At 46.9% G+C, this 26508-nt stretch overlaps 1 protein-coding gene across 19 annotated transcripts in view; it reads left to right on the forward strand.

Annotated features, from left to right (window-relative positions):
• Positions 1 to 26508, forward strand: part of KDM2B (lysine demethylase 2B) — a 110314-nt gene that overhangs the window by 67225 nt on the left and 16581 nt on the right. For 18 of the 19 annotated variants that reach the window (XM_048073805.2, XM_066978983.1, XM_066978984.1 and 15 more), the window contains 2 exons: positions 5877 to 5963; positions 25313 to 25537. In XM_048073805.2, coding sequence (XP_047929762.2) covers positions 5877 to 5963; positions 25313 to 25537 — 312 coding nt within the window. The remainder of the gene's footprint in view (positions 1 to 5876; positions 5964 to 25312; positions 25538 to 26508) is intronic. The other variant, XM_066978981.1, reaches the window with a different exon arrangement.

A 26508-nucleotide genomic window follows, 5' to 3' on the forward strand; every position in this document is an offset into this window, starting at 1 on the left:
TGCCAGCACACACTGTAACCATCACGATGTAGCCCAACATCTGGATCTTTATGGTTCCCTGCTGGTTCAAGAGCCCATGACCACATCTAAACATCATACATGCTGCAGAATTGTTTTCTCTGGAGTCACCTCTGTATGTTTGGCGAGCCTGGGACTGATTAGTCAGGGCAAGGCTCTCAAAAGGACGTTGACTGACAAACATTTTCTTGAACGGTGTCTAAAGAACTGTTAAAGAACTTTCTTTTCTTACCCGTCTTTGTACAGAGTGGGCCCGCGTATACGACAGCCCTCAATTTTCAGAGAATGAGGGTGAGTACAGCACAGTAAATAATGAACCCCCCCGCCAGTCTGCTTCCTCCACAACTCCCCCTGCAGTTCCGTTGTCTCCTTGCTGGGTGCTCTGAAGGATTTGGGGCAGTTTGGGTGAATTGTGCTCAGACCAGTGGTTGCCTGAGTTATGCCGCTTCTCGCGTCGGGACTGGAGTTCCCCACGCGGCCCTTCCCGTTGTTTGCCAGCAAGGTGTCCGAGAGAGCCGCCGACAAGGCGCGTCTCATTGCCATATCGTGCTGCAGCCCTGCGGGGACTGCTCTCTGTCACCGTGCCAGTCGTGCCAGAAAATAAATAGTGGAGCCAGAGCATCCTATCTCCTTGTAATCCGTGCGATACCGAAGCATGAAGTTAGTTTTGTTAGGTTCGTTGGCTTTAATAAACAAAAACAAGCATTATCGGTGCATGTTTAGGGCTTCTACCTCCAAAGGATAGAGCTTACTGATGGAAAAGGTGCCAAGTGACTGATTTCAGCCCCTTGAGCATACCTCTAACATAATGGTCCTTGCAGGGTTACTGCATTGCTCGGCGTGCAGAATGCGGCTGCTCAGCGTTTCGTTCTGTCCTTGCTGTGCAGGGTGTGCGAGGAACGGCACGCTGCTCAGACCTGCAGCTGAACACGGTGATACGAATGTTCCCTGGGGTTCTCGGTGGTGCTCATCACTGCAGTACTCTTGTGCTTCACAAGCGGTAATTGATGAGCTGTTGTTATCTCTGGTTCACAGGTAGGGAACTAACGTGCAAAGAGATTGAGATAAAAGTGACCGTAATTTCGGATGGTGTTTTTACACGCCTCTGATGTGACTTTCGGAACAGTTAGCGTTATTTAAGAATGAAATTTGCAGAAGATAATTAATGGTATTAATGGTATTGAAACTGTAATTGCCTAACGTTTCTGCGGCACGGAAGTTCTGAGCTTTAGCATCCAGTTCCCAAGCCAGGCGTGAGAAGAGAAGGCACACATAATTCTTGACTGCCTGCGGAAACTTGATTTAAAAGGTTTGCTATGTGTCACATAGAGACATAATGGCAGAGGAAGAAATACAGTCCATTTTTCCAGAATGGTGTTTATCTCCTTGACCACAAAATCATATTTCCTCTTACTTGGCTACCAGTTTTCCAACCTGAACAGAAAATGTGGGGATTTTGCTGATAGCAATAGCAGTAGAGTGAGCAGAAGCCTGGCACCTTTACCTCACCTCTGATGAATATCCAGAGCACCCGTCCCGTGTGTGATTGAATGGAGGCTGAAATCCTGTAGAAAGAGCTTTGGCTTTGCAGATCCTGTGTGCTGGGACTGTATTCAGCTGTATTCATGAGGCTTGTGTCATGGGCAACCTGAATTTTGTGCACGTGATGTATTAATAATGCAGCCTATAAAAAGCACCCTTTTAGTGCTCCCGCTTGAGAGTTATTTTTAACAAATGTATAGCAAGAACATGCTCTGACAGAAAGTCGGTAAGTTTTTACTCTGCTTGGAAAGTCTTAAGCAAGTTTCTTTTTGAAGAAAATTAAACCCACGTTTATTGTAGTAGCTTTATTTCTTAATGAAATATGCTCAGGAACTTTTCTGTATGACGTGCAGGTCTTTGTGCCTCAGTAAGATAATTAACGTTTTCAGAAAACAGGACAAGGGTGGTTAAACTGGAGAAAGGAAACCATTTTATTCAGCGATGCGAAGTTTTACAGAACAACTCAGGGTATCTCGTAAAGAATTCATGCTTTGCTGTCTGAAGCAAGGGTACAGTAAAGGATGGGCGAGTGGATTACTGCTCTTGGTGGTAAATACAACTACAGCTATATGCAGCTACTTAATGTCAAGTAGATGAGGCTCTCTGAAGTCAAGTGATTTATTTTCCTTATGAGAAGGGAGAGTGAAAACTAATCTAAGCCCGTGTAAATTCCTTACATGTCATCTAAGCTCCTAACTAACTGTGACTATCTAGTGGGGACCCAGCAATCCAGAAGTGTCCAGCTAATGCCTCTGCAGATTGAGATCCCATTTATCAGCGTGATCGATGGAGTGCAGCAAGGCGAGGGAGGCTTATTTGTGGAGCACAGCACAGGCCTCACTTGAGGAGCAGGTCAATTCTTCCCTCAGCTCAAACAAGGAATTAAATAATTGTCGGCTGCAGCTCTGCTGTATGGGAATTGTGTCCCATGAGCCTTGCGTTCACCACCAAAGGAGCTTCTCACAGGCTCCAAGCAGCGATTCCTGACAGCAACGTTCTCTCCCTAGCAGATGGCATCTGAACAATCGTCAGAGGAGATGCAGCATTGTCTGTGCCCAAATGTCTGCGGCTGGGCTCTGTGTGAGCGTGTACGTGCAGCACATGTGAGGGGAAATCGTTGCCCAGGTAAAATATCCCCTCCCTGAGGTGCTCAGCTGTCCCAAGTGGCAGAGGAACAGAAGGCTCGGCAGTGTAGCTGGTGGCAGGGTGAGCAGCCAGAAGGTGCTCCAGCCATTGCTGCCACATCCCTGCTGCAGGTGTTACCTGTTGGAGGCACACGCAGCCTGCAGTCACACCTTGTTTTCCATCCATCCGTGCCCTGAGGTTGAGGTACGAAATAGCCCAACCATGCCTGCTCTCTGCCATTCAATTTGAAAGTGAAGTAGCAACTGAACAGTTAAAAAAGGACTTACAGTGAACAGATAAAGAGAAGAAAAAAATAACTGAGAAATAAATATTCTTAGATGGTGACCCTTGGGACTGAAAGAGTTTCATCGTGCCACTTCTCCATTTCATGTTTAGCTGCCAAACAGTATGTCAGCCTGCTAAAGAAGCAATTGGGGTGGACTTAGGCATGAAGAAGCGAAGGGAGATGCAACCATCTTATACCCTGGTGTAGTCTGCACACCCCACATCACAAGACAGGTAGAGCTGAGCAGTCTGCATCCCACATTAAACACTGCCAGTGATAGCTGTCTGCATGCGGGCTCTGATTTCAGCACACGGCGCTTCTGTTGTGTTACTAGCAGGATGGTAATTCCTTTGCTGATGTTGGGAAAGAGGATTGTGAGATCTGCCTCCTAATAATGCCACAGACATTCCCCACTTCAAAGCAAAAATGCTGCTCTTCTTTCGAAGGGACTGTTGAAGTCCATTAGGGCAGAAGAAACTCAGTTTGCAGAACAGAGTTTGTCAAATATCCGCAACTCCTTGGCAGCAGCAGCAGATTCTTGTGCAAGACAGATGATATCTGCTGAAATATGTTCTTACTTTTTCTTGCCAAGAAATCTTACCCCATTCTCATTCTGATGGCAGAAAAACACTCCCCTGAATGCATTTCAGGGGAGTCATTCCTTGCTGTGCTTGTGAAATTAATGGCTAAGCTGGATTCTTACATACTTAGTCAGTTTCTTTCCTTCATACCTGCTGTTGTCACCACAGCCTTCAAGTGTAGTGAATCGGGCAGTCTTGTGCCGGATGAGCATCGTGTTGTTTGTCTAACTGAAGCCCCGTGGCTTTTCTTTATCTTCTTTTTTTGTTTTTCTTTTTTAGCAGGTGAAGCGTGCATCCCCCAGCCTGTTGTGTGCTGACATTTGGCACCAGTCAGTGCAGCTGTGGCTTGGTTATGGTTCTGCTGCTGAGACATCCCTTGTTTTCAGCTGGCCGATATGATAAACTGACAGAGTTTTAAATTTCTTCTTGGATAATATTTTCACGTGATACATACGATAAGAAGAAACCCTCGGTACCCTGCCAAGTTCCTGGAATATGCTCTGCTTGCTATTGAGCTTGGAGTTTCTGACAGTCATGAGTGGAAATGTTAAGGTTTCCTGTCTCGCAAACTTCCAAATTTAAGAGTAACAAAGTAAAGAGGGATTAATTTGTCCTTTGTTTATATGGCTCTCAAGCTGCCTTCTTGCTCTGGAGAATTTGGGCTTTGCTATAAAAACACTAAGCCCTCTCCATTTTTAGGACTGAAAACTGACTTCCAGAATGCGCTCACAGTTATCGCGGTGATTGCTGCCTCAATACAAAGGGGATGTGGGAATGGAGGTGCTCACTTAGCCTTGCTCTGCTTAGTCAGGAGTTAGTTAACTTGCCATTAATTAAGCTGTCTGTATCAGCTGGTAGCTTTTGGGGCTGGGTGTTTGCTGCCTGCCTGTGCTCCACATCAGGGACACAAGCCTGGAGTCGGGTGCTGGTGCTTGGGCTGCTGGGGTCTGGCACGGGGCCGTTGTATGCCCGGCCTTAGGCAGACGATTACAGACAAATTCCGAATGTGTTTCCTATTAAAAACGCCTGTATTTTAAGCTCTCTTTGTATAGCGTGTGAAATTTCTAGTTATTAAATTAGAGAGTGCCGGCGGTGGTGGTGCTGAGAGGGCCTGGTGCCTGCTGCTGTCTAAGGTTTTTTCAAGAAGTCGGTATAATTGGGAGCAACGGTGTTGACTTTCATTGTCTGGGGTTATCTCCGAAATTCTTTACAAGGTAGTTTCCAACCTGCTGCCCTTGTTTGTGTAGTTGGAGCAATTTTTTCTTCCTTAACCTGTTGGTGGTTATTTGGGCCTCAGTTTTTAGCAGCTCAGAAGGATCCTCCTTGTTTGGGGTTTTCGTTTGTCGTCGTCTTCAGCTGCTGAACTCCACCTGAAGAGCTCTGTAGCGAGGTTAGTAAGTGTGTAGGGAGCCATGGAGAGCATGGATGATTCCCAGCTGCACCACCAAGTACACTTAAAAGGAGCCTTCCCCACCTCTGCCTTGGGTTGTACGGTGCTGGGAGCGATTCTCAGCGGCCGAAGCTGCGTAAAGCAGCGCAACGCACTCATGAGATGACTGGGCCAGTGCTTCCAGGCAGAGGATTTGATGGGGGCAGGAAGACCAATCTTTTCCCTTCATCCTCTGCCATCCCAAGTCAGATGGTTTCTTAGTGAATACTCAGGAAACTGAACGTCTTATCCGATCACGTGAAATGAATTAGATTACAACAACTTGGCCTGCCCTTTGGTGCGGGAGGAAGGCCAGTGGAAATGACGGTGCTCCTCAATTGCCACACGCAGACGAGAGGTTGTGAGGCACCATGCGCTGTACCTCGACTTACCCAAATATTCAGGCATCTGAGGATTGCTCTAAACTGTGTCTGGTGCCCCGCGACTGCAGAAATAATGGTGGTAGAGCCGGGATCTTCCTGGGTCTTTTGAAGACTTGCTTAGGAGAAAAGATGTTGGTTGTGGTGGTTGCTTGGGTTTTAGCGAGGTAGAGTTAAAATGGAGAGGTAGTGGTTGGTATTACCAGTGGAAAGCACTTGTGGTGTCTCTTGGATACGTTGATTTTAAAGAAATCTGTAATATTTGAGGCGGTTCGTTGATTGGTTTCGCTGTCTGTTGTGCTGCAAGAAACTGCACTTTTGGCATTGTAACAACGTGTGAGTTTTGTTGTGAATCGGAAGCTCTGAAGCAGAATTAGCTCGCAGAGGTGTAACGAGGCAGCAGGGATCACGTCAGTCTTTTTCATCAGGGTAGGTGTTGTGTTCTGTAAGTCTCTGCGCTCGTCAGCTGGAAAAAATATTTCTGTGGTTAATAAAGACCTTTTCGTTCGCAACAGAACATTCTGAAGGAACATGCTGATGATGACCAAAATCTTGCCATTTCGGGTGTCCCTGTGGTCAGCTGGCCCAAGAAGACCCCAAAGGTAATGAGACACAATTCACAATTACTTACTAATCGTTGCCAGATCCTGGTGTTTTCTAGCTATAATCTGACAAGTGGTTTCTGTGATAGTTTGGCAGCAGCTAGCACTTTTAACACAAAAAGTTATTTTTAATAGTTTTATGACTGCGTGTTGAAGCAGAACACAAAAAGGTGCCTCAGTAGGGAGAAATTAGTAGGGTTTCTATTTAAAAAAGAATTTGTTTGCGCCTTACTTACCTGTATAAAACTTTGATATGTCTTAGTCATTTGCTAATCATAGTTAAATTTGAAAATGTTGATGCAACATTTTGTGTAAATTTAAATGCTGCGTAAATCCTACAGACTGATCACTTAGCAAATACTTTGATCTGGATGAGAGGATGTTTTTTGTCTCATGCTACAGAGAATTTTTCTCATACACATCTTCCACTAACTTTGGAGGTTTTTTTGTCTCTGTACCTTCATTTTTGTTCCTATATATGGGAGTAATTCTCTTCTCTTTGCAGAAGATCAGGGAGGTTTGCTTCATTATTGCTTATGAAGAGTTTGAAATAATTAACTAAAGAATAATGTCAAAAGGCTGAATGTTATTTATAACAGTGGTATGTTTACCACACTCCAGTTATTCAGCGTGCTGTAAAAGCAGCTTTGCTTATTTGGATGATGTCTCATCGCTTCTATTTTTACTGTTCTTTTTCACTGAATTAGTTTTATAATACATAATTTCTCTAGAAATCCTGAAAGGGTCAGTCAACTTTAATCAGGCTTCTATCTGAAAATCTGTTGTTATTATCATTGTAAATAACTTTCAGTTAATTATTTTCAGTGAATTATTTTCCCTGTTCTCTCTTTGCTGGTGTACTTGCTGTGGCTCTTTATATAGCCACTTGTAGCCATGAGAGTTTGCTGGTTTCAGATGGGGAGTAGGAGACCATGGACTTCAGCAGCTGCTAGGGAAAAGTGGAGCAAAGGGAGCATGAGATCCTGCTTCTGCCTTATTTCTGGCTTTTAGCTGGGTGCATTTCAGATAAGGCACAGCTTGCTAAATGCGTATTTCCCTTTTACATTGTAATAGATCTGTAGGAGCATGCATTGTGTTTAAAACATTGAGTTGTTTAAAAACAACGATTTGTTTAAAAACCTTGAGAGGAATAGATGTCGGATGCTCCACTCCACTGCTTTGATAGCTGCTGTTCATTCACCAGCCAAGTATACTTTAAACATCAAATTAAAAAAAAAAATAAATCTCTGGGACCAGAGGAAAACTGGTGTGTGAAATTTATAAAACAAAACTAAGGAACAATTGACTCGTGCTGAATTTTTTGAGCTTGTGGTACAAGTAAGGATCTTAATATTTGGAGTTTTTTTCATAAGCTTTGGTGTTTGTTCATGTTCTTGTTCACTTTATTTTGGAATCCTTGACGGATGTCTCACTTCTTATATTTTATTTCTGTGCATTGGCAACATAACTAACTGTAAAAGATTCTGAGATTCTGTTTTTTGTGATTTTAATCTCATTCCTTTTTGCAAAATCCATCTTGCTGCCTGCAAATTTGTGTGTGTATATTTGTATTTTTTAACTTTCTGGTGCTTATTTTCCATCAGCCTTTTTGAAAGCAGACATTTTTAAAGGCATCATTCCTAGTGCTAAGTTATAATAACAAACAATTCTACACATCACACAAATAAGAGGAAAACTTTATAGGAAGTCAGAGTTTAGCTTGAAATTTGCAAATAAAAACCATTTATTTACCATAGTGTTCATACTTACTTTGCTTGATCAGTAATCAGCTGGCATTATGCTTAACTTGAAAGGTACACACAGATACGGCTGAATGTTCTGCAAAAGGAGTTTGTTGTTTGTTGGACTCCCTTCTGATGCACAAATGTGTGCATCACCTTTCGTACCACAGCTATTTCCCTCCTCTGGAAACAGAGGCCAAGTGAGCAGGCTCCGAGGACGTGTCTTAGTGTTGCATCTTTGGGCCCCAAGTTAAAGTATGTTGGAAAGACAATGTAAGGGAAATTTGTATAAAAGCAATGCTGTAAGTGGTTAAGCTTCATTATTTCTCCTTTGTTCCTTGTAAGTCCTGATAATGAAATAGAAGATTTGACAGAGAAGAAACCCCTAAGGGAGGGGGAAACTCCCTTTAAAATTGGATTGTAGCTGGTGGAGCAGGTCTCCATGGCTGGAAGATTCCACAAACACTGAACACAAGGCAGGGGAGTAACGCCCTGCAGTAATTTTGCTTCTGTAGTGTTGCTCTTATAGTGTATAAGAGAAATGCCAAATATTTAAGAGTGCCTTTCTGGAGATACTGATGTGTAAAGGGGGCGGCAGATAGGATACAGCACGGTACTGGCTTCTGTGGGGCTGGTAAGAAGATGTAGCTGGTGCACCAGCTTCCAGGGAGAGGAGAATTGTCTGATTCAAAGTCCTTAAAGTAAAAGAAAGGAAATGGAATTCACAAAGAGGAGGCAATAAACGAAAAACGTGTCTCTTACTTTCTCCCAAGAGAAGCCTCCAGAAGAGATTTAGAAAGACAAGAGCAGCAGATGGAGAAGGAAGAATAAAGCCGGCACTAAATGCCAAAACATTTCAAAGAAAATGGAAATGACTGTAAAGAAAGGAAGGGAAGAGGCTAGAAACAGCAAGAGAGCAGGATGAGGAGAGAAACAAGGATGGAAAAGAGATGGAACAAGGAAAACGTAGAGCAGAGGTAGAAAACTCTTACTAAGGTAAGAGAATCCCCAAAGAAGGAAGGGACAGTAAACAACGTAACTATGTGAATAGCCCACGTTGTGAAAGGGCTTGCTTAGGTATGTTGACTTGCTTCTGAAAGAACGTGCCTCTAATAACCTGAGTGATTTTAGAAGCAGCAAATAATATTTCTATTTAGAATCGACTCACAGGTTCTTTTACACATTGTTAATGTGAGTGCCAACAGTGTGTGCGGTTCTGTGCTGCAAAATGGTTGTTTGAAGACTGTGAAATTCCGGGCTGTAGGAAAGAAACGTTCACTCACCTTGAATCACAGCAGACAGGGCAATGGGCAAGACACTCAGCTAAGTCCCATCCGCGTGCTGTGCTCCCCTCGTGCCGCGTCGCTCACGTCTACCCTTTCTAAAGGCGTTTGGGGCCGTCCTGTTTTTCTGCAGCTCTCAAAAACTTTGTTCACTGAGAAAAGAAACAGAAGTATCGGTCAGATGTTTTGGTGAGGAGATGAAACAAGTAGGTGACATCTGATGATCTTATGTACAGAAGGGGAGGCAAAGGTCCATCTTCTGTTCCCAGCTCTGCTGCAGCCTTCTTGGGTTGCATGCAGCGAGTGGCACCTCTCCGCTCCCAGAGCTCGTTCCTAGTAGATGCTGCTGCTGCTTCACATCCTGGGTTGTGAAGTGAAGTTTCTGTTTGTAAAGATCTGTGAAACCTTCAGCAGAAAGTTTGGTAGTAAACCATGTCATCTGCACAGGGATTAGGGCTAATGGCTTATTAAAGGAGCTTGTAGTATGGCCCAAGCAGAAACCATGTATTTTTTTCAAACCATTTCCTATTTCTGGAAGACAACAGTCAACTACAGTAGCACTTAATTACACTCTGTGGCAGTGCTCTCAGTTTTTATTGTGATAAAGATCTTTAGTTGTCTATAAAGAGTGGCTGTAAAGAAGTAAAACGTGTTTGGACTCTGTTGCTCTGTGAAGAGTCAGAAATGCAGACTGCACCAGATTCTCATCTCTTTTACCTGGCATAAACCTAAAGCCATTGCATTTGTAATGATAGGAAGTGTCCAAATATGTATAGGTCTGGCTGTGAGCAGGAGATGAAGCTGTAATTTTCAGTGGCTGATTAACAATGCTGGAAAACGTGGCTGGTTTTCTGACCTCCCTGCTCATACGCTTCTTCTGTGTAATTGTTACTTCTTAATTTTAAGAGAAGGTACTTGAAAAGTATCATAGAGCAATGATAATATCCCTATTTAAAGGAGTGCTATTAATTAGTAAATGCTACAAATCAAAATTTTAATTAAACTGTGTTTTTGGTTTTTTGTGTTTTTTTGTTTTTTAACACCCTTCCCTGCAATTGCAATGCAAAATAATGCTCATAGCTATGTATTGGTGTGTGAGAATCAGGAAGAAAAAGTGATTTAAACAAAATGGTTGAGGAAGCACTGACCTGGACATACTCAGTCAGACCAGACGGTCTTTGTGGCACGGTGTCCTGCTTCGAGAGTGGCCAGTCACAGCTGTAAGAACAGAGCAGTCTTTCCTTTGCTTAACTTCACAGTTAAGCTAGAAGGTCATATCATCAGCTTTGTTTTGCTGTTCCTTGGTAGATACTTTTTTCCTGTGAATTTACTTAATAATTTGTGGAACCTCTTGATCTTTCTGCTAGCCATAGCATCCTGTAACAGTGACCCCACTGTTTGATAAAGTTCTGTGTAGAAAAGCAGAAAAACAAGCTGAAAAACACCAGTAACTTCAATGTCTTCTGGTACACAAACCATACCATATGTTTGATCATCTCTATCACTCTATTCTAGTTCCACTACAGGTGGTTTTGAGATGAGGGCGGATATGGGACTCCAGAACCACATATAGTGTTCAAGATGTGATGTTTAAGAGAGGAGACTAGAAGGGCATGTCTTGTTCAGCATGGCATAACAAAGTTGAAGGGGGAGATGACTGCTATGTGTAAGTACTTCAGGGAATATAAATACCAGGGGAGGAGAAGAGTTATTTAAGTTAGCGGACAATGTTGGCATGAGAACAAGTGAGTATAAACACACCATAAATAAACTTAGTCTGGAAATAAGGTTTCTGATCACTGCTCACAGCCTAAAGTAAATAGCGTGCATGTATACAACAGACAAAAAAAGTAGACTGGTGATGAAAAGGGTGTTAGATTCTTCAGAATAACTTGTATTTTAAATAATAAAAGGCAGTGATAGTCTGTCCGGATCTGGATCCCATAATGGTCCTTTGGCACATGTCTGCTGCCATTTTCTAGCAAGGAGACTTCTTTCTTCTTGGTATTTCACATGAATAATGCTGGGAAGGGAAGATGATCTACCAGTTTCTAATAATAGAGCATCTTTATGCATGGCTCCAGTTTTATGAACGTATATGTAACTTTGTGCATGGCATCAAATGCCAGAAATAGTATTTAAATGGTCTAAGAATTAATAAAATTTGAATGCATGTAGAAATTAGAAAAATAGCGTGAATTCAAGAGGTTGGGTAAACTTCAACTTGAAAAAAATCTTAGCTGTGGTTAGCACCACTGTGATTTTTGAGAAGTGTTGAGCATTGTTTTACGTCAGGTTTTTCTTTCAATTCAGAGGAAGAGGTGCTAGGTGGACAAAGAATGTTCTTGAAAACCTTTGAATAAAAACTTCTAGTTTTTACTTGCTTGCTTACTAAGAATTCCTACCATAGCTACTGCTAGGCCAGCTCCACCCAGAGCAGCAAGAGCACTGAGGTACTAGCTCCAGCAATTAGTGTTTTAACCGGAGTAGTGTCTGAAACAGATCTGAGCACGTATAAATGGCACAGCATCAAAACAGCATCAGTTTCAGGAGCCTGCCCGGGGGCTACCACCAGGAAAGCTACATTCCTAGGAGGAGCAGCAGGAAACCTGTGCTAAATTCCCTAGGACAGAGCAGCCCTTGGAGAGCCATTTGGGGTACTTCCTGTGAGAATATGAACATGTTAGAAAGCAAAAACTGACAATTAAAAGCAAGCATGGAAAGACAGACTGGTTTCTTAGTTTAGTATTTATAGCGTAGGAAAATAGCTAAGAAGGGGGAGGAAAAAAAAAAAAAGGCAGAAGGACACCAAAATAATTCTGTGTAATTTTGTTGGACTTTGTGTTTTTCTGGTTGTGATTCAAATCAAGTTTTACATCAGTCAGTCTAGTGCCACAGGAGCAAGAAAACGGGGATTTAAGCTGTCACATTTTGTCCTTTCCAGGCACCAGTTTAAAGGTGATCTCAAAGCAGTGCTTCAACTCTGCTAAGTGTCAACAACAGATACAAATGCCCATAGTCTGCAAGATTTGCAGACACAAATCCGTGTGTATTGTGAATCCTATTTGTTGATTTGTTGAAAGTACTGATTATAAAGTTCATCATCTACTGCAAATCAGACATTTCTTGATAGTTATCAGATGCTAATATTTTTTTCTGCCAGAAAGTAACTTAAGTACAAAAGAAAATCAAGATTAAAATCAATTTAAATTTGTTTTTCTCTTTGCTGATTTCAATTGTGATTGGAATCAGCGATTTAAATAATTTTTAGTAATTTCTGTTCTTTTACACTGTAGGAATAGCAGTTGCCATGTGGTAGGAGAGCCCTGGAATGTATTCAGACGGGTACCCCAATTCTGGCTCCCGACAAATCCATTAAGAAACAAAACCACATAGCTGAGGTTTGGGGGATTTTTTTTAAGGGGACTTCCCACAGTAGCTGCACATATACAAAACGAAGCCCTTTCCTTGCTAAGTACACTTGGGAGCAGGAAGAAACCTGCTGCACCAGAACTGAAGACTTCTTCAGGTTCTGCACAAAGGAGTAAGAGCTGCTGAAGCTACTGGGAGCTTCTGTCAAATGTCTGCTTTCCTGGGGCAGCGCTGGTGAGGAAGGCAGCTCCTTGCCTGGCTTGTTTATTTTTCTGAGCACTGCTTCGGTCTCTCCCAAACATTAGTTCTCGAGACAAATTCATTTCCGTGGGAATTCCACGCAGGCCAGAGGAGTTTCAGGGTTTGGTATACGTGTATCATACATAATATCCCCAAAGAGCTTCGCTTATATTGCCTCAGCATTCTTCTAAAAGCTTTGCCTGGTGACTTGACAGATTATTTCTTACCTCAAGAGGCTGTACTTGAAATATTGTGTCCCTTCAGGGAGTAATTATAAATAGCAAGGACTTGAATGAGCACCTTCTTAATCTTCCATCTTTGACTTAATATTTTCCCTTCTTATCAACTCTCAGCCACTTGCTTTGAAATTTGACCGATGCCTTTATGTGATTAATACATCAAACAGGTAAATTAGAGCCATTTTGGCTCTGAGTAGAAATTTGAATGGATTGGAAAAAATGAGCAGACATCTCTATTTTCAAACTGTTGTGCTCCAAGTATCATAGTGGAAGATTTATGTGTTCTTCCCATTGTCATTCTTCCAACATATGCAAGAATATTCAGTAACATCAATTTTTTCCAACTAAGGTCTTGACTGCCATTTTTCAAGATTGCCACTTTCTCTTTATTTCATGGCAGTAAAAGTGCTGATGAAAAAAATGCGTTAGTCCTAAGACCTTTTGTGAATGTGGTGCATGTGAAATGGGTTGATGGCTCTCAGATTTTATCACCAGGAGCTGGACTACATGCCTTGCTGAGTTGGCCAACAAAACCAAACAAAAATCTAAGATTTGAATCTGATCAAGTATTTGAGCATCCTTAGGCTCTCCCCCACCCCGACATTAAAACCATTCAAGCTTTGAGTTACGTATCTGAGATTTAATAGTTTTGTTTCTGGATCGAAGCACATTGGCAGAGCAATGTGGAAGGCGTTTGTCATTCCACGGTACGTGCTGCGCAATTATGGACATTAATCCTGCATGCACTTTTCAGAACAAAATTGAATTGTATGTTCTGTCCCTGAGAAGATGGCTTCCTTTTAGTTCCACAGCACACTGAAATTAAAGTCTGCTGAGAATATAAATGAGGTCTTGTTTCAACTTTATGACTTTCCTGCAGGCACTGGTAGACCAGATCTAAGAGGCACAGAAGCGCTCTCCTTTTTGAAAATTAGCAAATCTAACAAAAGAAATAGAGAAGGTCTGATAAAAGCGAAGCAGCTTTGAGACATAGTTAAGCGTGTTTTGCTTGTTTTTGTCCTGCATGTTTCCCTACAAATCCAAATAGAGGCTGTAGGTGACAGCTGAGCACCTGAGCTCTTGTGAGGAAAAACATACTTGAGCTCTTTCTTTGCTTACATTTCAGTGTACCGTTTGTTTGCCTCTGAATGTTTGGGTTTGGTCTCAAGGTTTGAGAGCTGCTGCCAGACGTCGGACACAACTGATTGTCTCAGCGAGAGCGTTTTGTGCTATGTGTTGAGAGTGCAGAGCCACTTAAAGGAAAGCAGGTTACATAGTCTGGTTAATCCACTCTTTTAGCTAGGAGCCACATCTATTTGCATGTTCCTCAACAGCGTGGCAGTCATTTCTTACCTTCTTTTGAGCCTACTTCACTAGTTTTTGCATCTACTGGCAGAACATGGCTCTTGGAGATGAGCCCTCCGTGATACAAGGCTTTGTGGAAGAAGGAAGCATGGCAGGATTTCCCTCACTTCCCAGCAGACAGTCCCCATCATGCCACGGCTCTTCCTGTAGAGAGTAAATTTGTACACCTGGATCTCAGGCACTGTTGAGTTTGTTGGTACCTCTCCATTTCCACAAATGTGATGCTGTGAAGATAGAAGACCTCAGTTTTGTATCAGCAGGTTCCCAAGATGTGGAGCTTTTGCCTTATGTGGCAGATGAACTTGGTGTTTCAGCACGCTTCCTGTGGTCTTACTATATTTTTAAGATGACGGGATGGCTTTTCTTTAAACAAGGCTTCTGAGACAGACTGAGTGAGTGAGTTGCCACCAGCACATTCTGTCTGGGCTCCTGTTTTTTCATGCGTTGCTCCTCAGCTACACTGTAATAGCCCTAGGTTGTCAGCCTTCAAGAGAGTCGTACAGCCCGTGCCTTCTCTGCTTCTCGTGTGTTGGATACTGACTAGGTAGAAAGTACGTGCGGGAGGCATTACGTGGAGGGAGCAATCAATATATTACTTCATCTTGAGTTACTTTATTTGATCTAAGGTTGATCAATTGGATGGTTTATTAAAGAGATTGCAATGGATACTCAGTGTATCTGATGACTACTCATGTCATAGTTCAGATAAAATAAATAGTGGGAAGTAGTAAGATCAAGACACTAGATGGATATTTGAAGACAAAAGGTTGCCAGACTGTTTCTGACAGTGTTGAGAATATGACTGAAATATTGGCCAGAACTCTTGAGAAAAGTGTTATGAAATTTGCCCAGGCCCAACAGTTAGGATCATATATCATACGAATGGACACTTGCACCAAAATAATGATCCTTAGAAAGCTATTGGGTAACTTTCTTATTCTGATACAGGTCAAGAAGCTGACTCATAAGCATCTCAGTAGGTTTGCTTTTCAAAAACATACGCACTGGCCTACAGAAGGCAGCGCAAGATCTTTTTTTCCAAGAACTTGCATATAAACCAATTTTGCATGTGCTTTTTTTCCCCCAAACTGTTTTCTCTTAAATATTTTTTCTACTATCAGCAAAATACAATATTCTATAAAGATACATAAGAAGCTTCAAAGGAAGGTTCAAATCAAAGGTATATTTATTTGTATTTATTAAAAACTTTTTCACCTCAACTTGGGAATCATAGAATCATAAACTTCAGCATGTAATACAAAAGCATGGGTGCTGTTTAGCACTGAGCACTGATAGCAACAGCTGAAATCTGTTGGTACTAGAGATGCTCGAGAGCAAGCACATACAGTGCAGGTTGTAGTCCGTCCGTCCGTCCCCATCTTGGTTTTACTAAAGGGTATTTGCATGAGAGTGAAATCTGGTTGTTTGGCACTCACCTCCTCCTGCTGTTTATTCTTCACTTGAGGTTATTGCCTCAGTTTGTGACAACGTAATTGGTTTTTGTGGAGATGGTGGTATTGATGAGACTTATATGGGACTTCAGGAGAGAGACAATCAGCGCAACAGTTCAGAATAGGAAGTGCCGTCTGTTTTCATGCAGTTTTCGTTAAGGCTAGTTCAGTGGTTCAGTCTAGGCTGTTATTTATTCCTTATTACATCACGCAAATTACATCACACAAAGCTGAAGTATGGACACAGTTATGCCAATACGAGCATGGCTAGGGTCAGTAGTGCTTGTTCTGTTTTCTGAACTGCTGTAAAGCGTAGCGGGATAGTGAAATGTGCACTGCTAGAATAGTTCGCACAAGGGTTGCTCACTGTTTGTTGTAATTTAGCATTCTCCAGAGTAGACAAGCCGAAAGGATCAAGCTGGAAAATGCTCTTTTAATAGTTCTTTCTGTGTATTAAATATATCTTTGAATGCTTAGCTGCTCTTGTACAAGATTAGATTTTCAGAGAGCAATTACAATCGGAAAAGTTCATTTTGTTGTAGTGTTTTCCCCCCCACTGATTCCCAATTTGCTATTTGATATCATATCCTATCCGATTTCTTTTTTTATTAAATGCCAGCTCTGCAAAGTTTACCTAGTATTTGAAAATCATTCCGAGATCTTCTTGGCGCGTGCGTCTTCAGTGGTTAACGCAGGCCTCGTAATTAGAGCTAATTTGTCAGTTGTGTTGCTGTTGCAAGTGGCAGACCGGAACACGCTCGCGGGTGGCTGAGGAGCGCGGCTCGACGCGGGTTACTGAGGGCAGCGACCTGCTGCAGCCCAGGTGGGCTAACGCGGGTATCACCAGTGCTGGGGCTTGTCGCGGATGAGAGCAGGAGGATCTGTGTCATGATTTAATTTGCTGTGAATGACATTTCACCGCGGTGTGACCGGTGGATTGTCCTTAGGGGACGTCACGAGTTATTTTTTCTCCCGTCTGGATTGTGGAGCCAAACGTGGAGCGGGGAGCCTGCTGTGGAACCTGAGCCCGGGCTGGAGGCTCGGCCTGCCCCGGGCAGGTGTGGGACCCAGCATATCCTTCCCGATGTTATCTGTTCTCCTGCCCCTGCTGGAGGCCGACTGCTCGAACCACAAACACCGCGGTAAGCGTGTCGGTTATCCTCGCTTCGTATCTTTAAGCTCTCCTTTGTAGGCCTCTAGCGGGAAACGCATCCCCCCCCTTCCCTCTCTCCTCCAGAAAATGTTGGATTCTGATACTACCTTGTGCTTCTGAAAGCCAAGGCCTTAGGCACATGCCTTGCGTGCCTCAGCTTTCATCTGCTCCCGCTCTGGGTTGTGTACGAGCACAGTGGGGGAGAGAGAAACCTGAGGAGACAGGCTGAACGTAGCCCATGGTACGCTGGAGAGCCGCACCATGGGCTGCACGTAAAGGCCTCACTTCTGGCATCGCGGCGAGCAGGGTTTGGGAGAATACCATCACTTACCCATAATGTGAGCTTGATTTGGCAAGAGGACAGACGTGCAAACAAGAAATGGATATTTAATGTACGCACAATAAGGAAGGGATGTAATTACGCCAATCGCTCGGCTTTTCCTGCAGTCACCTGTAACTGTGTTTAAAGCTGGGCTGAACTTTGTTGCTTAAAGCTGGGAGGTGAGGCTCTGCGGGGCCAGGGCGTCGCAAAGGCACAAGGCAGCATCGCCGCTCGTGTGCCAGCTCCTGCCTGTTGCTGCCTCTTCTGCCGGGCCACCGCCGGGCTGGTGCGGCCACGTGGTGATGCAGACCAGGGAACCGAGCCGAAACTAGTTTGGCAAAAATCCTGCCGCGAAGACCATTAGATCTGCTGCTTTATGGCTTCTCGGTTGCTCAGCACATGCAAATATTTAATCTCATGTTTAATTCTGTGTTGTGGGCGTAGGAGCCAGAGGCAAAATCCTAACAACTTGAATGGAAGCGGGACTTCCCCTGAAAGCAGCAGGCCCATCAATGCAATGGGAAATTCAATTCTCAGCGCTCTGCTTCAGGCCTGCGTGCCCTGACCCCCAGCAGCACGCTTTCGAGGATGCCTCCTGCGTCCGAGGCGCTGCCCCTCGGGGCCCTGCGGCTCCCCAGCAGCTCCCGGCCGCGCCCCTCTCACCCCCCAGCGGGGCTTTTTCCCCCCCCCCCCCCCCGGGGCCCCTCCGAGCGGTGCAGGGCCAGGGGGTGCAGGGCAGCATCCCCGGCATCGCAGCGCCGGGGGGGTGCCCGGAGCCGAGCCGGGCGTTACGAGCGCGTCTCCTTTGTCTCCCTCAGCCCGTGCAGCGCCGCGCACCCCGCCCGGCCCGGCCCGGCCCGGCCCGGCCCGGCACACCCAGGCAGGCCCCAGCCGGGCGGGCCCCGCTGCCCCCGGGGGGGGGGAGCCGAGGGGTGCCGGGGGTGCCCCCGCCGCTGTCCCCGCAGGCCGGCTTTGTGCGAGCGGGCCGCGATTGGCCGTGCCGCCAGGGCCAGCCCCTTCCTGGCTGCCTGGCATGAATATGCACGGCCCCCCTTCCTCCTCCTCCTCCTCCTCCTCCTCCTGCATGTGTGTGTGTGTGTGCGGGGAGCGGGGCTCCGCCAGCAGCGCCGCTCCAGCCATGTCAGCTCGGCTCCGCCTGGGCCCACCATGAGCCATGGCCATGTCTGCGAGCGCCGACGAGGAGGACTACGAGTCGGAGCCGGAGCCCGAGCCCGAACCGGGGCCGGAGCCGGGGCCGGAGCCGGAGCAGGTCCGGGGCGGGCGGCGAAGTTTGCAGCGGGAAGGGAGGGGAGGAGGAGGCCGGGCCGGGCCGGGGAACAATGTGGGGCCGGCAGCGGGCCCGGCTCGGCTCGGCACGGCCCCGGGCACCCGGCGGCGGCTCCGGGCGTGGCGGCGGCCCCGGGAGGAGCCGGAGCGGGAGCCCCCGGCGGGGCCGGGCCGGGCCGGGCCGCGGGGCAGCTCCGAGAGGGCCCCGCGCCCCGCTCCGCCGGGGAGCGCGCACCCGGGGGGGGGCCCGCAGCTTCCAGCACCCGATCGAGCCTATCCGGAGCCTATTTCGTTATTATTTTTCCTCACGAAACGCCTCAAGTCGCCGAGAGGGCTGCGCGACTTCGGGAGGGAGCGTGGTGCTGAGCCCGGTTACCTGGCCGCGGTTCCGGGCAGAGCCTCCTCTCTCCGTTCCCAGGGATGGGGAATAAAGGGAAGGATGCGTGGTAAAATGAAAAGAGAACTTTTATTACTTCTCCCGGGGTTTATCCTCTGAAGGATTCCCTTTCCCTTTGGGGGGAAAGAGAATAAACTTTTTGGATTTATGAAGTAATCTGTGAAAAATAATCCGGAACGTGTGTTCTAGATTGCGCCTTTTACTCTCTATGAACTGCCTAAGCAATTGAAAATGCACCAGGAATAGGATTAAACATGTGTACGCAATTTAAACACAAACTCGCTATTTTTGTTCGTAACTCAAGGTGTTTTGCTCTTTGAAACGACCTCATAATTCGCTTTTAGAGACAAGTTGCTACGTAGGCCGGGCGTCGAGTCTGCCCTCTGAAACCCCTCTCATCCCTAAGAGCTTTACTGTGCTTTTCTTTATAATTTCCCCAAGAAAGCAGGGCTGCAGGAGTTGGGCCCGGGGGACAGCGCTGTGCCCCGGGTGCTCCCCGCGGTGGTAGATCCAGCATGGAAGCATCAAGAGAGACGGGGCTGCGCCGCCTGGCCTGGGGTAGCGACCGCCCAGGAACCTCAGCCGGGTCTTGGAGGAGTAACTTTATTAAACCTTCGCTTAATTCCGTGGGTGGTGCGAGCGTGCAGGCCTGCGCCGCTACTCCCTTCGCTGCTTGGCTCCCAGACCCAGCAGGTGAAGCATCTCGGCCCCCTTCCTTTTCTCTTTGCCCCACACCAGGCCTCTCCCGTCTGCTTCCCGGTGTGGGTGCGATCGCTGCGTGCTTTTGGTGAGGAGCCGATAGTTCGGAGCGGGTTGGTCTCCACTACGTCGTATCTGTGAGATCGCTGCTGGAGGTGTCCCCAGGTGCTTTGTTTCCTCTAAAACCCGAGGCTTGGCAGAATTTCTGTATCTTAACAGTTCATAACAAAAATTAACGTGAGAGAGCCACCAGCCTCTGCGTGGAATCTCTCCCCCTGTGCCACGGGGATGGTGCCTGGCACGTAGCAGGTGAAACTGCAGCTCTACGGGCGTAGTTGAATGGCACGGCTCCTGTGTGAGGGTAGCGCGGCGGTTTTCATCAGTCAGTTTCTTCTGATGTTGGCCTTCAGCCTGTCCCCTTCCCTTAGTCCTTGTCTGAACTAAGGAGGTAAAGCCCGCTGCGTTCTCCAGCAGGAGCGCAGATAGGATTTACCACACTAAAGTGGCAGCCGATGCCAGCAGCGGGGCTCGGGAAGGTGCGTGCCGGGCGTGTGTCCTGCCTGCTAGGGAGAAGAAGCGTGGTGTTTTTTGTTGGACCAACCCCGATGGTTGGTCCCACAAAAGCTGCGCGCGTAACTGGACTGTGAAAAATGCTCCCGGGTGGTGATTGCAGAATTTCTTCCAAAGATGAGAAGCTACGTTTGTGTGATGTGCCCCAGCTCTGTGTAGCTTCCTGGTGCCTTTCTTTCTAAGAGCTCCTACTTTGGATGCAGCTTATCTACAAACGCATATTTTTGCCAGCGTGTCTTATTCCACCCTCCAGGCCTAACTTCTGCCTCCTCACCACCAGAGGGAAATAAATGGGGGCACTTGCTTTGGCACTGACGCGCCGGCTTATCACGCCCTGCACAACGTCGCTGCGTTGGCAGAAGAGCTGGTGGAGTGTTACTTACGTGCAGATGAACCTGCAAGGTAGAAACTTTCCCGTTTGGTTGGGAATGAAAAAGTTCCCCTGGTTTCCCTTACCCCTGACGTGCCCCTTGCTGGTGGGCTTGGGCCAAAACCTGTCCTGCCGGCCACCTCCACCCGGCAGGAACGTACGGGTGATGTGACCATCGCCACCAGCAGAAAACGGAGATCTCCTGAGTTAGCACGTGTATGCTTTTGGGCAGACAGGCTGTAGTCAGATGCATTGAGCCTGTGGCGTTGGCTTGTGCTCTTCACTTTGTGTGGCTTTTAAGGATGTTACTGGCCATCAGCCTGATTTTCGCTGTCTTCAACTAGCTTCCTCCTCGTCACCACCGAATGCCTGCAGCCACATCATCCTGCCCTTTCTTCCTCCTTCCTCTGGCTAGGGTTTCTGGTAATGGTTGAAGAGATTGCATCAGGATGCAGTGCCCTACAGAGGTCTGTGCACAGGGCCGGTGCCCCTCAAGCCCCAGGTCCTCCTCTCGGAGCTGATATTGTTGTGTGGATTCGGTCGAACTCCTGCGATCAGCATAACTGGAATCTGTCCCGTGCTACAGCAGGAAACCATCCCAGTCTCGCGAGCGGAAGGGATACGTTTATGTGGCACAGCACCTTGGAGCAGTGAAAACCACAGCTGTAAGATGTCTGTTCTTGGAGAGATTTACGCAGTGGGATACGTAAGCTGTTCAGATGATACTTGGTTAGGAAGTGGAGCGCTTCGGGGTCTCAGAAGGGCACTGCACGTGCCCTTGGATGTTTCTGGAGGCGCTCAGGCTGAAGTCGTGGTGCGGTGCTGCTGGCAGCAGCAGGCAGGTTGCTGAAGCTGGGTGGTGGAGCAGGACCCATGCCCACTTGCAGAAGAGCTTATTTCTGGGCTACAGGCTTTGTCAGCCTTGCTTTTAGGGCAGGCCAGGACTCCTCCCGGGCTGGCTCGTGCTGTCAGCTGATGTTCCTCTCCAGAGCAGAGGCGTTTGTATGCAAAATTGCCTGGTGACAACTCCAGCAGAGCCCGGTCAGCGTTGGGATAGCAGTTGGGGCACATCAGCACCCACTTAGCGATGCATTTACACCTGATAGCCCTTGAAGGGTTGTCTCCAAAGTTTGATTTGGTATTTTTTGCTAATCTGAGATCTTTTGAGCTAGTCTTTGCAGCTGTGAAGGTCAGAAGCGTGTTGCTGTAAACACCAAAGCTGTGATTCTGTAGCAGTAAGCTGTGCCCTTAGAGCCTCTGCTGGCTCTGGTCCTGGTTTTGGTCCTGAGCGGGCGCTCAGAGCTGCTGTGAAGGTGGCTGGCTTTTCAGTGACTGTGGAGCAGGGAGGTGACAGCTGATGAAAGTCTCTTAAAGTACCTGTAAGCAAGCAGTGAAAACTTGCAGCAGCTAAATGCTTGCCCAGAGCCAAGGTAAATGCGGGCTCAGGTGCTGTGACTCTTCTAGGTAGCATTTACCTTTTTTTAAAGGAGTTGGAAGTGTGATACCTCGTCTTACTCCCAGATTCACGCAGCCTTATTGAAAGACTTTACTCACTGGTGACCTCTTTCCCCACCCAGTCTGCTAATGGTTGTCTGCTTGGGGCGCTGTTGGATTTGGTGGGGTTTGTAGGAGCTCAGCGCTCGTGAAAATCGGTTTGCAGATTTGTCCTCTTCCTCCTCCTCCAAGGAGCAAGAGGGCGATCCCAAATTCATGGCTTTGGAGTTCGGAGTGTATTCCATCCGATGGCCAAAATTTGCTCCCAGTACCCAGCTGCCGTAAGGGTCATGCTGTGTCTGGTGCAGGAGCAAGCTCTTAGCATTTAAATTTTGGTTGGTGTGGTTACCTTTGTGTGCCGCATGGCGGTAGTGTGGGGGAAAAGCCAGCAGAATGCCCCGCTAACACATCCTGTTTCAGAGGGCAGTGCAAGTCCACCAGCTTTCTGTGGAGGTGCCAGAGAACACACGGGATCGCTTTTGGTAGCAGTTCAGGCAGCTCTGTCTTGACCCTCTGGTGTTTGTTGTACAAATAGGGGAAAAAAATCTCTTCAAATTCGGTGTAAGCCTTCTCTTTGGGGCAGCTGCCGGCGGTGGCCGCCTGCCGCTTGCCCCGTGTTCACGGGACAGCACCACGGGGTCATCCTGGGAGGGTGCTGAGTCTCACAGGGCAGCCCCTGAGAAGGAAATCTCCACCAGGTTAACTGCCAGGGCTGCTGTACTGTGAGCCTGCAGGCTGAGCTGGAGGTCCTGCAGCATCTCCTCCCTAGCACCGACCTGGAATTCATCTGGCTGGCAGCCACGTGCTGAATAAACCCCAAGTCATCTTGGAGGCTCCTTCTACCCCCTTGAATCCCAGCACCTTTCTGGGAGAGCAACCCACAGGCCAGATTTTCTTCTGTTGAGGTTTATAAAGCGACCGCATTCAAGCCCCTTGAAACTGGATACGAGTGGGAATTCCTGCCGGGCCTCTCCAGCCTTGCTGGCGGGGATTGGGACATCCTGGTAGGAAACGGGGGAGGATCAAGGCTGGTGGGTTGGTCAGTGAGCACAAACCCAGCTGGTCCAGTTGCTTGGGTTTCCTAAAGAGCAGCGAAGAGGGCTGGGCATAGACCCGTTACGTTCAGTGAGGTCAGAGCTCTGCGTGGCTGCTTTCCGCTCCGTGGTGGTGATTTACGAGGAAATCTGAGTTGTGTGGTGTGCTCTGGCTTCCCACTTGCTCTTACAGCTTCACCTGCCTGCTTCTTTCTTTTATTTTTATTTTTTAATCAGGATTCTCGGTTTCTGCCTTCAGCGATGCCTTTCCACCACTCAAACCTTTCCGGAGTCCTTGTGTTCAAGACCCAGTCACCAGAACTGGGGCTCGGCTCGTGCCACTGTGGCAAACTCAGGAGTTGCCTTTGGGCTGGGAGAAGCACCGAGTTTTCATTTTCCTTGAGAGAGACTGCCTTTAAAAAAAGACCATTCTGACGGCATTGTAACTGCTGTTTGCCCTCTTATAAAACTCAATCGTGTTCAAACCTGGTGGGAAGGAGCCGGGCTAACGCAGAACCTTCCACGTGCTGTCGGCAGGCGGGAGCTGCCCGGGTTGTTGAATGAATTTCAGTTTAACTTACTCCCTTTGGTTCGTTTTTCTCATTTCCTTTGCTGGTGGAAGGAGGCTGTAATAGAGAGAGTGGAGGGGTGATTCATGCTGAGGAAGGAAATTATCTCTTATCTAGGTGCTAAGCCGGTCCTGCCAGAGCCGACTTTAGCCTTGAGAGGCTGCAATGTTGGTCTAAAAGGCAAATATTTATTCTTTAGAGTGTCTGAAATTGATCTGAAAGCTGTGTCTAGCGCGGTTTCCGATGGGAAGCTACACCTCTCTGCGTTCACAGAGCACAGCGGGATTCAGCTTGCGAGTAGAACAGAAACCGCTGTGGAGGAGCGTAATTAAAAACTCGCAGGAATCCGTGTAACGTCGTCAGCTGAGTAATGCTTTCTCCCACCTCGGTTGTGCTGGTGGGTCTGTGGGAGAGGGAGCAGAGAGGTCCAGCTCCTTGCTCTCTGCTCTCCCAGTACCGGGGCTTCTGGGCTGGGGGCTCTTAGAGTACCAGTGCTCTGCTGCATCCTAAGTCACTGGGGGCTTGCTGGGACGGCTGGGAGGAAGGTCAACTGCTCACCCACGTGCCTTTTTTTCAGGGTTACTATATAGTAGGACACTTGGAAGCTTTTGCAGTACCAAGCAGAATGTGTCCGTAGCCCTTTCTTTTAAAAGCTGCGGTGGAAACTGTGTGTGGCTTTCTGTAGCCAACCTCCTGCCTCGGTGACTGCCCAGAATTCAGCACAAACAGAAAGTGAAACTGGTTAGTCCGGCCTCGCTGTGCTGAGGGGCACAGAAAGTGGCGAAGTTGTACGAATACTGAACCAGATGAGCTCTGCAGTCCTGTTAGTGTCATCTTTACGGTGAAAGCTGTCAGTGGTAAGAGTGAGCCACACCAATCGGTGTGTAATTACCCCGCGCGATGACGCTGTACTTAGCGACGTCTGGCTTGAGCTCTGTGTTCTTGTGCTGAACGGGGAGTTTCTCATTAGAACGTGAAATTCAGATATCCGGAGTGACTATGTTGCAGTTAACCTCATCATTTAAAATCTTTTCATGTTCCTTTAGCTTCTGACTCAAGGGTCGTTGAAATCTAGACCCGGGATGCCCTTTTTAGCCGCTGCACAGCATCAGTTAATGTTCTGGTTTTGAGCACTTGTTAGTGTTGGATAGGAGGGGAGCTGCTTTGGAAGGGTTTTTGCAGTATTTGTGGTTTATTTCCTGTTATATCACTTGGCAGCAGTTGGTGCTTTTCTTTTAGGGAGATTGCTGTGACTTGAGCCATTGTTGCTGAACGTTTCCCTGCGGTATCTAGCCTCAGAATTTCTTTTGCTGCCTCCTTGGACTCCTCCGAAGGAGGAAAGTAGACCTGACTTAACCTGAGCACAGTCCTAGGAGCTCCCTAGCCCAGAGCTCTGTGATGGCACGGGCCGTATCTTTGACCTAAGCCAAGGACATCACTTGGGACTCAGTCCTGCGTTGAGATGTGCCTAAATAGATTGTCAGTGCCCTCCTGTTGCGTTGGGTTTACGATAGATCGGGCATCTCTCACTTGTGCCTAGGTTTCTTTGTCTTTTTACAGTGCGTCTTTCCCTCTAAAGGTGACAGAATTCCTTTAGCTCTAAGAGTGATTGCGTGCAGCTGCTGGGTATTAGCCATCTGTGTGTGTTTGATACATCTGCCGGGTTTACGTCTGCGACGCGTACAGCTCCTGCCCAAGGAATTTCTGTAGTTCAGGTGTTCGGTGGGACGTGCAGCTAACCTTGTGTGTCTGGCTCTTTCAGAACAGGGCAGTCGGACGGCCCAAAGGGAAGCTGGGCGCTGCTTCTGCGGTGAAGCTCGCAGCTAACCGGACGACCGCGGGAGCGCGCCGGAGGAGGACGCGATGCCGCAAGTGCGAGGCGTGTCTGCGGACAGAGTGCGGCGAGTGTCACTTCTGCAAGGACATGAAGAAGTTCGGCGGGCCTGGCAGGATGAAACAGTCCTGCATTATGAGGCAGTGTATCGCAGTAAGTGCGCTTGTGTTACAGCTCGTTCGGAGATTTCTTTCCTACAGCTGCCTCTCCTGGTGACAAGGTGTGGGACTGAGAACCCAAAACTCAGTGACATGGCTTTCATTCTCAGTAGTATTGAAGGTAGATGTGGAGGTAATCAATTCACCAGAAATTGGCACTCAAATCACACCGAAATTCTGGGATTTTGGGGAGAAGAGAGAGCGGGAAGTTCTCATTGAAATGAGAAGAGGCCTCTTTGGTTTGGGCCTCTGAAATTCCTGAGAAAGCCACCTTGCAGCCATCTGTACCACCTTAAGATATGCAGAAGTCTTTGGTATTCCCCAAGACTTTGGCATTGGTGACCACAGGCTACTTGGGATCTGAATTTCAGTTAATTTGCCATTTACTGAAGCATACAAGAGGGGTTTGATTGAGAAGAGCTAAAGAGCCATCCACCCCAGGGTCTTCTCTTCCTCAGGGACTGGAAATGGCTGTTGGGGGATGCGATGAGTGTCAGAACAGGGCAAGCGGTACTCAAAGCCAGTTTCCGGGGCTATTGTGATGTGTTTCTTAGAAGCTTCTTGAGTCGTAAGTGATAGCTTTGTGTTTAACACGTATTGACAGATTAGTCTTCCATGAAGTTCTGAATCATTGCTTTCATATCGACTGTCACTGAGCTCCTCAGGCTTTTTGTCCACAGTGCTCTTGTTCAAGAGGAAAAATTAGCTTTGGCTTTTCTCATAATTCTCTGGGAAGGCCTTTTGTGTAGTGTTGTTGAAGGTTTTTTGTTTTTGTTTTATTTTTTGTGTGCTATTTTTGTTTGTTTTGTTTTTAAGGGAAGGAATGTTGTTTATTCATAACTGAATTACACCATCTATACCGATTGCTCACTAACTCTTGATTTAGTCCTGTTACAGTTCCTTTCACTTACATTTTTTTCTTTAATCCTGATGAAGAAACTGAAGTGGTGGCATTATTAAATGGCT

The sequence above is a fragment of the Anser cygnoides genome, chromosome 17 (assembly GCF_040182565.1).
Source record: "Anser cygnoides isolate HZ-2024a breed goose chromosome 17, Taihu_goose_T2T_genome, whole genome shotgun sequence".
Taxonomy (NCBI): Eukaryota; Metazoa; Chordata; class Aves; order Anseriformes; family Anatidae; genus Anser; species Anser cygnoides.